Consider the following 13,556-nt stretch of genomic DNA (forward strand, 5'->3'; position numbering starts at 1 on the left):
CACCAACACATGGGGCCAGGCGGCCCAAGACAACATTTGGTAGGACTAGGACAACCGGACAGAGACGACACTGGAAGAGAGCAGAATGAAGAGTTGAGTAAATCTGAGTAGGGTTAGACCGATATGAGTTTTTAAAGGTACCGATATTTTTGTTTTGAAGCTGCTGATAGCTCATATTTTGTGCCAAAATTCAGTATTTTTACATTTGACCATTTTCATGCCAGAATATTACAAGTATTCAGTGTTTCGTCCAGAATTACTACCAATAAAACTCTCCATAGAAACAAATACTACTACTACTACTACTACTACTACTAATAATAATAATAATAATGATAATAATAATAAAACTCCACACTAGGGTTACACCAATGTGTTTTTGAAGGCCAATACTGATAGTTGTTGGATAGAAGCTGGCAATAGCTGATATTTTGTGCTGATAATCAATATCTTTAAAATTGACAATTTTCATGCCAAAAAAATTCCAAGTTCCAATAACAATTCAGAAAAAGTATTTAGTATTTTCCCCAAGAATTTTACTCTTGGCAGGGTGGAAAAGCCTCTAAAACGATGAATAATAACAATAATAATTACATCATAATGCTAATTTATGTGGAATCACAACAAATTGTCTCATTAGAATCAGTTCAGGTTAAGGGCCAGTTCAGGGCCAGTGTAGTATTAATCAATTCAATTAGTCAATTCTACACTCTAAATATGCATCATATCAGAGCTGGACAACACTGACTGACCGATATCCACTTTCTAATAAAAGCCCAATGCAATATCGGTAAGCCTCTATATCGGTCTAACTCAATCAATCCTGAGCAGTTCTGTGGAGCGGCGGTGTGTGAACAGCGCGCCGTCACGCGCCGTGTGTGTTTGCTCTGAAACCAGAGTGTATGCTCACAGATACTGTACTACTGTACACTTGAGCTGTGATGAAAGGGCCTGCCGGCGCTATCCGCTGGAACCGCTCAGGAGCGCTGACAGACAGGGACGAGGATAAAACACCAAGATGAAAAAACACACACACAGAAAAGACGCACACCGACACACAGCCACTGACACAAGGCACACAACGCAGCCCGAGCCGGCTGGTCCTCATCAAAGATTCATGACTTTCCAGGGGAGCCTCCATTAAAAGGGCTTACCAATCTTCATTTCTCAAGATGAGTGTTTTCATTTTGCCAGGTCGCAACATTAAGTGCCTTGGACAAACACCGTTAACCGGGTTAGTCGACGAAAAGAGCTGCGATGATCGAGGTTTAACGGACAAATGTTAGAATATGGGTATTAATGACCCTGTTTTCATGCTGTTATCATAAGAGTAGAACGTTGAGTGTTTGGCAGAAGAGGTTCCACAGGTTTCACGAACTCCCGCGCGGCGTGACACCCTGTACCTGTTCTCGCCACCTCGATTACAGACTTGGATCGCCGTCCCACAACGAGCCCAAAGATCTCCACTTTGTACTCGGCGTCCTCGGTGAGGTCGGTGATAATCGTGCTTCTCTCCTCGCTGCCCAGGACCAGCTCCTGCGGCTCGCCCAGGCCGCCGGCCCGGCTGACCATGACCACGAAGGTGTCGAAGGCGTCCTCTTCGGCCGTCCAGGCCAACCGAAAGCTCTCGGCGGTGACGTCGGACACCAGGAGAGCCTCCACTTCGGGTTCGGCCTCTGAGTGACAAGGGGCAAAATGAAGTTTTTCCTCCTCTGTGGACCTAAAGAGTGCTTTGACATTTTGTGAACATGGCAAAAAGAAAATGACAGGGACAGCGAGTGTATCAGTCTGTGTGCAAATGCCAGCACCGGTTATACGGAAACCCAACATCAGTGAACCAAGAGAGAGCCTGGGTTTGCAGAGCAGAGAGAGAGAAAAAAGAGCTTTGCTCCAACCCAGTGAAAAAAGAGAAGACAAGAGACAAGAGACAAGAGAAGAAATCGGGTTCTTTCTCCAGAAATGAGCGTCAGGTAATTGGGAGGATCGTTGAGCCAAACGAATGTGTCCGATCACATTCTCTTTTTCTCACAGCAACACACTGGAAATCTAGAAATCTTTGCCCTTAGTTAATGCACCCGTCAAAGCCACTGTGGTTAATAAGGTGAACATTTGATTCATTCTAGGGTTCGACCGATATGGGTTTTTGAAGGCCGATAACGATATTTTTGGATTGAAGCTGCTATTTGTGCCTGGTATTCAGTATGTTTGGCCTAAAACGACAAAAACTCTGTATTTTCCTAAGAAGTTTATTCTTGTCAGGGTGGACAAACCTCTGAAACAGCAGTTAGACCATTATGGGACACTAAAACTCTCCATTGAAACCCAGGATAACGAAGTTCTTTTAGGTGGGTTAGCAGCTCCTTAAGGCAGGGTGAGGCAGGTTTCACTGCAGGTTTTACAGATTGTTGAGTAAAATATCCTCATCCTCATATCGTCACCTCCATCACATCGGAGGTGGAGGACTCCGACTGGCCGATATTCGATTTTTATTAAAAGGCCAATATCGGCAAATCGATATATCAATCTAACCGCATCTCATTCTCAGACAGTTCTTAAGGGATTCAAAGGACGGAAGCTTTGTCAAATAACATCTGCTGTTCTCAGAGAAGTGCTCAAATAAAGTACAGTGCAGACATCTAGCTATGTGCGTACAGATGGGAGAAGGTGCATGTGGTGCTGTAAAAGCTAGTAGTTAACTAGTCATTAGTAGCAGCTAATAATGGCAGTGATAGGAATAGAGGGCCGGGAGACAGCGGGAGTCTACAGCTGCTGGAGAAAACGCTCTGTTCCTCCAGAGGATGAGTCTACTGCCGCTAATTAGCCGGAGAAAGTTCCGGTAGCGGCGCAGATGGATATATGGACCGGATAGTGCTTTTAAAGCAGCCGGGATAAGAAGCAGATATACTAAGTGGGGGCTCGGCGTAGCCTCTATAAACCCGGTGCCACCGCTCATTAAAACGCCACAGCAAATGTGAGGGTCTCAGAGGTCCCTGAACTAGCCTGAACCTCCCTTTTTTGTATTTTTTTTTTTTGGGGGGGGGGGGGGAGCATAAGGCGTTTGTTGTGAGAAGAAGCGGTGGAAATGAGAAGCGGAGCAGACAAATCCCGGGGAGCTGTCACTCTTCATTAGCCGCCGGGCGGCTTTAGCTGGTCACTGGAAGAGAGGGAGGGCCACATCCATCAGAGGGAGCTAACATGTGCTAGCTGGCTACTGATTTCACCACCCCCCCTCCCCCTCCTCCCCTCCCAGGACCTTAGGGAACACAATCCCCACTCACAAAAGCGAGCCTGTTACTGGAGGAGGTGCGAGGCGCCAGCTAACCTGCTGAAAAGGGTCTGCGAGCGAGAAGCCCAGTCCCAGTTCTAGTCTCGCCTGATAACTTTACAGCGGCAGCTTGTGTTAATATGAACCACAACTGAGCCGAGCTTGTTCTGGGCGCTGCCTGCGTCTCTTTGTGGTTCCATCAATCATCCGTTTTATAACGCTTCCCGCTCGGTTATTCAAAGTTTGCTCTGGCCCTTTCCACTGGAGGACTTTACCCCGCGACGTCTTCCTCCGGCGGCCCGATGAACGCCACGCACAACGCAGTCAAATTAGTCAGCGCTTGTATTGACAATTTCGGGTGTTCTATGGATTAAGCGACGCTAATGTAAATGTTAAGATGGTTTCGCCAGGCATTAGCATGCAGACAATGGGCCGAGTTGAGCGTTTGCCATATTCTGCGTGGCCCCGGCAGCCCCTGGCACCCTAACACCAGAGCCCAGGGGCAATGGCAGCATGAGAATGAAGAGCGGTCCAGGCCCGGGGGAGCTGGGGATGCATACAGACGAGAGGCCTCACACAAAGTGACAAAAGCGCCTCAGGGTTTTTCTTTCTTTCTTCTGTCAGTCCTCCCATCTTTCTTCCACTTGACTGATCCTGATCGGTGAAATACTGAGCGATAATGCCGGGATAGATGCTAACATGAGAAAATGGTCAAATAGTGATTACCAACCAAAAAGTCGTGGTAACGCAGAAAGGTTTTACTGCTCATAAGGCATCATAAGGCATCATCAGTGTATCATAAGCACATTGTGACTGCATGATAATTATCACCGTCAGCCCACAATATGACAAACACAATGTGTAAAAAATGTAAAGTATTCTAATATTTTGTGTGGTAACTGTATAGTTAATGACATGATACTCTACAAACCAGTAATCCCTTAAAATAACCTTAGACTTAAATTAATTCACCCCTTAATTCATGCAAAATCTCATTACAATTAATTAAGGGAGTTATTAATGGAGACCCTAAACCACCTTAAACTCCCCTTAATTTCTGACTCCTTACTTTCTAATTTAATGTAAAATTCAGGGAGACAGGAACTTTCCATTAATAACTCATTAATAACCTGTAAACCTGCACAAAACGCATGAAAAATCCCTTAATTACTAGTGTCTCCATGGATCAACCCATGAATAAATCCCTTAAAAACTGATACTAACCTTACTTTTTTAAAGCTATGTCATTTTTAATGGATAATTGATGTTTATGTAATGGAGAAATTAAGGACATTTCAGGGATAAAATGAAGGGGGTTTGGTTTATCTATACTTGTAATGGGATTCTAATCTGCCTGTAATGCATCGCAATGTTAGTCTTTTTTTTGAGTGACGGATGATTCCAGGTTGAAAAATCAGCTTAAATTGCAGATATTAAAGCCTCTTAAGTGAACTCTTTAGTCTGTTTTATGTGAACTAAAGTTTGCTGACATACTATGCTCAAAAGAACTTGCTCAGAAGTCTTCAAGACCCCATACAAAACACGAACACAAGTGTGATCAAAGTTAGATTTCCAGTGCGTGTTGGCACCACACTGCAAACAAAACGAGTTTCCACAGAGAGCCCCTTATTTTACTATCAAGTGTCATTTTGGCTTCACTGTTTACAGCCCATTCATTTGGCACATGTAATTCTCGGCCTGTTAATCGCTGATAATGACTGTTATGGGTGGGGTGGGTGGGTAAACCGCTGCACCTGTTGCGCTCCGGCGGCCTATATTACATGTGGGCCTCCCCGCACACAAAACAGACCAGGTGCTGTTTCGCATTGGACTCGTACCAACAGGCAGACTGACAGCTTAAGGTGGATCAAAAGCGGATCGGCGGCGAGGCTAATATAGACTGAATGGGTTTTGTTGGGGCGGTGCGGCAGAGTGTTAGCTCATTTCACAATCCCTGCATCAAAGGAGGGGATGTGGCGCGTGATGGATGGCTGATGAGAAGGTGTTGTTCGGGGATTTGGATTGTGCGAGCCGTGAATGGCAAGGATATTTTGTTTACCCCGGGAAGAATAACTTCCACCACAGTGGCTGAGAGGTAGATTGTCTTTAAACAACTTTTTTAAAATAGTCTTCTGGAAACTGAAGGAAAGTAGTTTGTGCTTAGATAGTGGGAGCAGAAGTTTTGCTTTAAATGTGTCCATAGGGATAAACAGACAAACTATCTCCAAAAGCTGATCATTTTATTAAGGTGTTAAGACTTATCTGATGAATGTCTTTGTGATCAAAATGTCTCAGCCATTTAATATTGTATTCTTGTAATGTTATTTTTCTTGAAACAAGAGAAAAATTCTGGCATGGGGTTGAGATCATTTCACTTCCAATGGAAGACCAAGAAGAAAAATAAATTTGCCCAAAAAATCAAGTCACTTTATCTTGAAGCAAGCGAAACTACAGCAGCAGATGTTTCCCCTTGTTTTAAGAAATATATAATTTTAAGACTCAATATGAGATAATTTTTTTTCCAAGACAGACGTGTTTTAATTAACTCTGAGAGTGTCAAAATCAAAAAAAAAAAACAGCATGCCAGTGTTTCTATCAGTCCACTCCCATCAGAGTTAATGTAACACTTTAGATAGTTTTGAGCAGCTGCTAAAGAGCCATATCAGCTCTATGAGTGAACAAACGACTCTCCAATCAACACCTGACAACTCCAAATCATTGCCGCTGAAAAATCAACACTTATTAACACTGGAAAATCCGTGGTGTGTGGCAGAAAGAAGGAAGCAAAGGAAAGAGAGAAGCCCCCCCAGCGTTGATGCCGTCGATACCTGTGATGGTGTCTGCATAGACGGGCTCTAAGAGGGCCCCCCTGTGCACCCCATACAGATTAGCCCTGTACCAGGTACTGGGGGAGAGGCCAGAGATGACGAGGCTGCGCGCGTCGGCGGGCACGGTGTGGTTTTGCCACTCGGCACCCGTCTCCGCGTCCGTCACCTCGACCAGAAAGGCCTCGAACGCGGCGTCGTCGGCGAGCCAGGACAGGAGGAAGCTGTCCCACGACACGTCGCTGACGGTGACGTTGGTCACCACCGGCTTCTCCTCCTCTGGGTGACGACAAACACATCAGCACAACTTTACAGGACCGGGACAGACATATGAACACACTAGGGTTGGACCGATATGGATTTTTCAAGGCCGATACTGATGTTTTTTGGACTAAAACTCTCCATTGAAACTCAAGATGTAAGGAAAAATATGTAATCAAAAACACTGCATCATAGGCATCAGATTACCAGATTGGAGGTGGACACTGACTGGCAGATATCTAATTTTTAACACAATGCCAGTATCGGCTCCATGTATCGGTCTAACCCCAGAACACACAGCCACACACAGATCCAGAAAACACTCGGTCTCTGTTTGGACCTCCCTCGTCGACATCAATGTACATTGTCAAACATACAAAGCAAACACAAGATTGAGCTTCTGCTCAACAGAGGAAGATTCCTCCGCAATATCAACTCTCTATATCTCCTGAAAACAAAGAAAAAATAAGTGGAAGCGGTTGACATTGATCATCACTCATTTGTATTTCAATCATTTCGCTTTGCCGCCAAGAGAGAAGACCGTCACTTTTGTCTGGAGCGGAAATATTCCCTTATTTCCACTACAAAAGGCCAGAGTGAAGAAGCAGCCTCATTATGAGTGGCCTATAGGCACCGCCTCTGTATTACTGTGGGAAGAGAGAGAGACTAAAACATACAGAGCAGACATGCTGATGCAGCTCGTGCGCATTAATGGCCCACGAATGAGCCATTAACTTTTGAAGGTGCGGCGTAGCCCCGCCGGTTTGGCAGAAGTACGCCGTCCACTTCAAAAACCCTGATGGAGAAGCCATGCAGCACTGCGTGCGGCAGCCTGTAATTGGAGTCCATTGTGTGTGCAAGCATGCAGAGAGCGGACGGGAAAGAGACGGAGATAGGCGGCGCAGGTAAACGTCAAGGCCGCCATTATCCTCTTTTCAGTCCGCCGTGGAGTGCTAGAGCAGAGTGGAGAGCAAATGGGATGGAAGACAATGGGGATGAGATGGGTTGGAGGACCTTTCGCTTGAATCAGCTGATTATTGCTTGTGAGAGCTCACGTGGGAGAGGGGAATGTATTCATGATGATGGGTTTTCTGGTCCTGAGTGCACCAGCTGGGAGGATGTGAGTCAGCCTTGTGTTCAATATTGCTGATGGTGTCTCCTTAAGTTCAGTGGAAGACAGACAGGCCTTGCCACAAAGCTGGTTTGATACTTTTGGACCTAGACGGGGATACCTTGCCCTTTTTGAATTTCATTTGGCTATATTCCATTTCCCAGAAGGTCTGCTGTTAGCAGGGCCCCTTGGTTTGGTTTGGAACTAACAATGCCAAGCTGACATTTTAGGGAAACTGAAGGGAAACTGTTGAAACTTTCCTGCTCAATGTATTTCTAGTGAAGAAAAATAACCAACTAAAGTTCAATATATGACGCCGTTTATCTTCATTGCCTCACTTCCCATCACAAGTCATGATAAACAGCTTGGTCTCGGTTCGGGCATTCAGCACATGCAGATGGATAAAATCAAATGGCATTCTGAGATATCACTTTGTCATTCTGATATCTGCCATTTGGTGGACTCTTATCCAAAGCATACTACTATAGCATTAGAAGTGTATACATTTTCAGTTTGGGAGTGGAAGCCCTAACCCTAGTGTTGTTAGTGGACATCATGTCAGAACATGTAAGACAATGATAGTCCTCTTGTCATGCTTTGTGTTCCCCATTCTCCTGTGTGGAGAACCAACTGGTCATGCAATATCACCATTTGACATTATTACCCATAAAGAAAAATCAACCTGATCTCACACAAATACGTGAAATGAACACGACTTGTTAACACCAAATTACGCGCTGGTGGCACGTAAAGTGTTAAATTTAACCTTAACCTAAGTTGTTTTACTTGCCTCAAATTAACCGTTAGCCAACCTTTAGCTGAAAATGCTGTGTCCACTTTGTGCTCTTGTCACGGAATCCAATTTGTGGTGGAGGAACGTAATTTTCACATAATTTGTGTCCACAGCACGTAAATCTGCGTCCGTGCTCATTTCACGACTTTTGATGAGATCATGTTGGGAAAAAATGAATACTCATACCAACGTTTCAGCCGTGGCAGTTAATGAGTATGCTGTATTTTTTCCTTTTCACTCCCAGCACCTCACTAGGACACGGGTGTACATTTATTTTTCTTTCAATTCATGATATACCCAACAACATAACCAACTTATGGCAGAAGAAACATTGCAAGTCTTGACCATTGTGTTTCCAGTTGTCATGGGTTTTTGAGACAGCAGTACTGAATAGGGTTCGACTGATATGGGTTTTCCAGAGCTGAAACCGCATTTAGACCATCATGGGACACTAAAACTCTCCATTGAAACTCTTTTAGGTGGGTTAGCAGCTCTTTAAGGCAGGGTGAAGCAGATTTCATTGCAGATTTTACAGACTGACACCCTTAAAGCTGTTGAGTAAAAAGGAGGAACCTTGTTTGGAGGTGAGCAACATTGACATTTCTGATAAAAGGCCAATATCGGCCCAATACATCAGCAAACTCTATCGGTCTAACCATATTACTGAACAGAAGGGTCATCGGGGGTTTGCACTGATTTTTGTTTCCTTCTGTGTGTTTCGACAAAACAATGCACAAAAGCAATCGAACATGTTTGTTCAATTACTTCAACTGCACAAACGTGGCTATTGAATCTCTTGACGACTGCTGAAGTCATTATCGTTTCCACATGTCCGTTCTCATTGTTCCCTGAGCCTTCCGATTGCACAAAGGCTCCCCGTAACTCTTCCAGCCCCTGAATCAGCTGATTAGCTTAAATTATGCTAATCCCCACGTTTGTCTCCTGATCTCCCTGTTTTCACAACATCGCTCCGTCTCTACGTCTCCACGTCCGAAGCCGCCTCCGATTTTTTCCAGAGCCGAAGCTTGATTTCGGCGTAGCCGGGGTCACTCACTCACGGCGGGTCTTCCGAACACACTCAAATGTCGAATCCTTGTAATCCCGTCGATGGCCAGTGATTGTCAGACACAAGTAGAGCTCCCGGACCCCCCCCCGACCCCCTCCACCCACCAAACCTCATCTCAACTCGCTCCACCCCTCCCCTTTTCTTCAATCCTTCTCCGCTCGCTGTGAACGAGCGCGATCTGTGTTTGCGCTACGTGTCTGGGGACGATAAAGGCTGCAGATCGGTCGGGCCGCGGATTAGAGGGGCTTGCTGATTTTCGGAGACAATGTTTTAACAGGAGTCCCAGCATGTGGCCTTTTATCTGACGGGCCCACAGTTCATCGTGGTCAAATCGCACAAAACCAGAGGGGAGCGGGGCTCACGCCAACAATTATCACATGAATGAACATTGTGCGAGGCGCACACATGTCCATACAAGTAAAACCCACTCACCCGCCCACCCTCCCACACACACACAACACACACACACACACACACACACACACACACACAGGTTCACACAATCTCGCCCTCTTAGCCACTCCGTCTTTCTCTCTCCGTCATACACACCGCACATGAGCACACAGACAAGTGCGCATACAGAATAGGCATATATGCACGTGCACACTCACACACACACACACACACACGTGCACACACACACACACACACACACACACACACACAGAAGCCTCTATTCTGCACCTCTTGGCAGCGTGCGATCCAAAAATGCAACAAAAGGCAGTTATTCCAAAGCTCACCAACTTTTTCCCTCATGCCATATCGATTTTTGCCCGTAGCCATGCATTTAATGGGCGCTTCGTTGCATAACTGGAAGATTTCCTTCTGAGATGTTTGGTTTGGAGGCGCTGTGACCGCAGCACGAAAAATATGTCACAGTCATCTCATTTGTCTTTCCTTGTTTTGGTAAAAAAAAGAAGTAAAATAAACCCACATGCTGTAAATGAAAGTCTGTGGGGGGGGGGGAGCGGGGGTAGCGGCAGGGTTTTTAGAGACAGAGCGACTTACAGTGAGAAGCTAACAATGAATTCAATTCATTCCCTTGGTTTGGCTGCAGTACTGCAGGACAAAAAAACACACACGAACCGACGGTTAATGAGGACTAGCCTCCGAGCGCTACACCACCAGCAGGAAAAACCTCAAGGAAAACAGTAGGCTGCAATCAAAAGAACCTCTGTCTCAGACGCACATTATACAGCACGCTGCACTGAAATATCGACAAATACGGATTATTTAGTTATTATCAGAGGCAAAACTTTACCATTAGCCATTAGCTTTACCTTGAAGCTCGGGATGTGGAAAGACTTTTTTTCCAACACTGACCTGTAAGCGCTGCCAAAAGTCTTAATAAGTTAATAATACAGGGTGTGTGAAACGTCTGGAATCACAGGGAAATCTCTCAGAATGTGCCAACATGGCAACTTCCAGACACGTGTGCGTCCAAAAGGAAAGCCATATTTCTTTCATCTTTGTTCATATTTCATTTCTTTCTTGCTATCTGACAAAGCATATCTGGATCGACAGCTGCAGATGCTGCTGGTTGGATTCCAGACTCCCTGTGATTCCAGACATTTCCAGACAGCCTGCACTATCAAACGCTCCTGAAGCGGAGAGGTGTGTTTTTGCAGAGCTGACCTGTGGGTGCCGAGACGGTGGCGGGGGCGCTGGTCCTGCGGCCCCTCTCGGCGGTGACGCTGACGGTGTACAGCATGCCGGGCGTCAGGCTCCTCAGGGTATGCGACTCGGCGCCGCTGGGCACCGTGGCCTCGGCCTTGTGGCCATCGGCGGAGACGTAAACCAGCTTGTAGGAGTCCAGCTTGGCCAGAGGTCGCTTCCACTCCAGCGTCATGGTGGTCTCCGTCACTTCTGCCACGGTCAGGTCCTTGGGAGCGTCCAGGGCTGACGGGGGGCGGGGGGAGGAGGGAGAGGTTGTGGATGGAGGGTTAAGATTTGAAGTAATTAAGATAAAGTAAGATGAGCTAAGATGAAACTCTAAAGTCTTTCAGGGATTATACAAGGAGTATTTGCTGTTCTAAACACCCGGTGTCAGGCTCTTTGCTGGGAAAAATCCTCTGGCGCACAGCAAGTGATGCGTTTTATGTTTCTGGTTTGTTTGGAATCAACAGAAGACGAAGAACTGGGTAGTTAGCATGAGCAGTGATAGCCACCATGGCTGAACAGACAAAGAAAAGAGAAACTCAAACTGCATCAACAGAAAAAGGCGTCACTGTTTGATTGACAAGAGATCACTGGGAAGTGCAGTGCAAACAAAAAAATGAGGATCTCGAGGATTACCACTTTAATGATCTCTGGAGAAACTGTGTTGTTGCAGCAGCAAATAGTTATAATGGGATAAAGCCAAGAAAAATAAAATCTAAATAAGCATATAGCAAATGGGGCGGGGGGTTAGACATAACTCAACCAACAATTTCAGCACTAGAATGTGTGAATGAAAAGTAGAAAAAAAAAAAAAAAAAAAACTACAGAATTGTTAGGGTCTGCAAAATAGCAGCAGTAGAACATACTGAGACAAAGAGAAAATTAATGTAAACTATGCACAATATGAAAACATATCAAAAATATTAAATCTATTCAGTATGAAATAACTATTAAAGTTACATGCAACAACATCAAACGAGATGAATATGAGTATATGGAGAAAGCAAATATGGGAATTTACAGCTTACATAAATAATGTGCATAATCTGGCCTTCTGGCAGATAAACTCTAACTTCAATAGGTATTTTAGTTATGTATAGCTGTCTGATAGAGCAAGTGAACGCATCTCACCAGTCACTGCGTTGGTGGTCGCCGGAAGACTCTCGCGCTCGTCCTTTACAGCCGTCACGCCCATCCCGTACTCCGTGCCAGGTCTCAAGCCTGCGTAACAGGGCAAAATAAAAACATCGCATTGTAGAAATGAAAAGCAACGTAATGCTTTGTTTGCGCAAACCCGCAGAGATGTCGCCAAATGAACGATGGCGAGGCCCTATAGAGAAGTGGCCAGCTGTTTCAGCTAATGGCTCCGACGCCAATGGCGAGCACAAAACGCTCTCAAGTGTCTTGATTGCACAATAGATTGCGGCCTAATTGCGTTTTATGGTGAGCTTGTGCAACATCGGTGTTGCATTTGCGTTGATGGATCTATAGGGCCCTTGTCATGGTCCAGAAACAATACCTGCTATGATACAGCGGGCTTTGGAGGCCCTTTGGTCTCCACAATTAAGCCCTCTCTCAGTGTGATCGCCTCTAATTCCTTTATTAACTCCCATAGAGGTCATCACACACAGAGTCTTGCAGCATGAAATTACACCTAATGCCCAGGAAACTCATTATCAATAAAATCACGAGCGTGAAGGCAATTACAGATAATAACTGTGTGAAAGAACTGCTGAGGTGTGTGTGGAGCGGAGGGGGACGTCGGCTGAATGGACACAGTGCTTTATTTCCAGGGGATGGGCCTCCCAAGGACAAAGAATCGGGCCAGACAAAGACACAATTACCCCGTTTTTTGGAAGCGTTTTTTTTTTTTTTTTCTCAGGGTGCCTAATCCGTCCATGCAGTGGCACATGGTTTAGAAACAAACAAAAAAAAAAAAAACACATCCGCCTCAAAGCATGGCTTTATAATGGCAGCAGTACAGATAGATGAAAATGAGCCCCGCTTTTTCTTGTTTGACCAAGATCTCACTGAAACAAGCGGCAGTGTTATTCCGTTTACAGACTGAATGCCGAGCCCCCCTGGGTGGCTTTCTAATAAAGTGGGCCTTTTGTAGATGGGCAAACATTTCGCGACACTAAACAAAGGCAACCCATTTTGTAAATGAGCACACTGAATATAGCACTGACCATTTAAGAGGGAGCACCGCAAACACTTGGCCCAAGAATTAGCAGAATAAACACTTTACACTGTATAATTTTTTCCACAGATCCTTTTCAGTATTGTCATTGGGATGCAAAGTGGCAATGAGCTAATGTGAACTCAAAGCAGATGAAACACCAACACATTCAATAAACCTTGAGCTATGACAAAGTCCCTCCAACTAATATAACTTCCCAAACTGCTCATAGCAACTGAATTTCTGGAGACATTGGTCTTGAGGTTATTTGTTTTAGAAATAGCTTTAAAATGCATTTTTGGTCATTTTTACTGGGTCTTTGCTCTTTGCCCAGACCCAACTGATGCCTATGTGTGGGTGTAATAATTTGTGCTTGTGTGTGCGTGTGTGTGCGTGT

At 45.2% G+C, this 13,556-nt stretch overlaps 1 protein-coding gene across 1 annotated transcript in view; it reads right to left on the minus strand.

Annotated features, from left to right (window-relative positions):
- tncb (tenascin Cb) overlaps positions 1–13,556 on the minus strand; it is a 44,541-nt gene that overhangs the window by 9,580 nt on the left and 21,405 nt on the right. Inside the window, exons 9-12 of the mRNA XM_071900963.2 lie at positions 12,112–12,201; positions 10,957–11,220; positions 6,094–6,369; positions 1,404–1,676 (exon numbers count right to left, since the gene is read on the minus strand). Coding sequence (XP_071757064.1) covers positions 1,404–1,676; positions 6,094–6,369; positions 10,957–11,220; positions 12,112–12,201 — 903 coding nt within the window. The remainder of the gene's footprint in view (positions 1–1,403; positions 1,677–6,093; positions 6,370–10,956; positions 11,221–12,111; positions 12,202–13,556) is intronic.

This window comes from Centroberyx gerrardi, chromosome 8, assembly GCF_048128805.1.
Source record: "Centroberyx gerrardi isolate f3 chromosome 8, fCenGer3.hap1.cur.20231027, whole genome shotgun sequence".
NCBI classification, from domain to species: Eukaryota; Metazoa; Chordata; class Actinopteri; order Beryciformes; family Berycidae; genus Centroberyx; species Centroberyx gerrardi.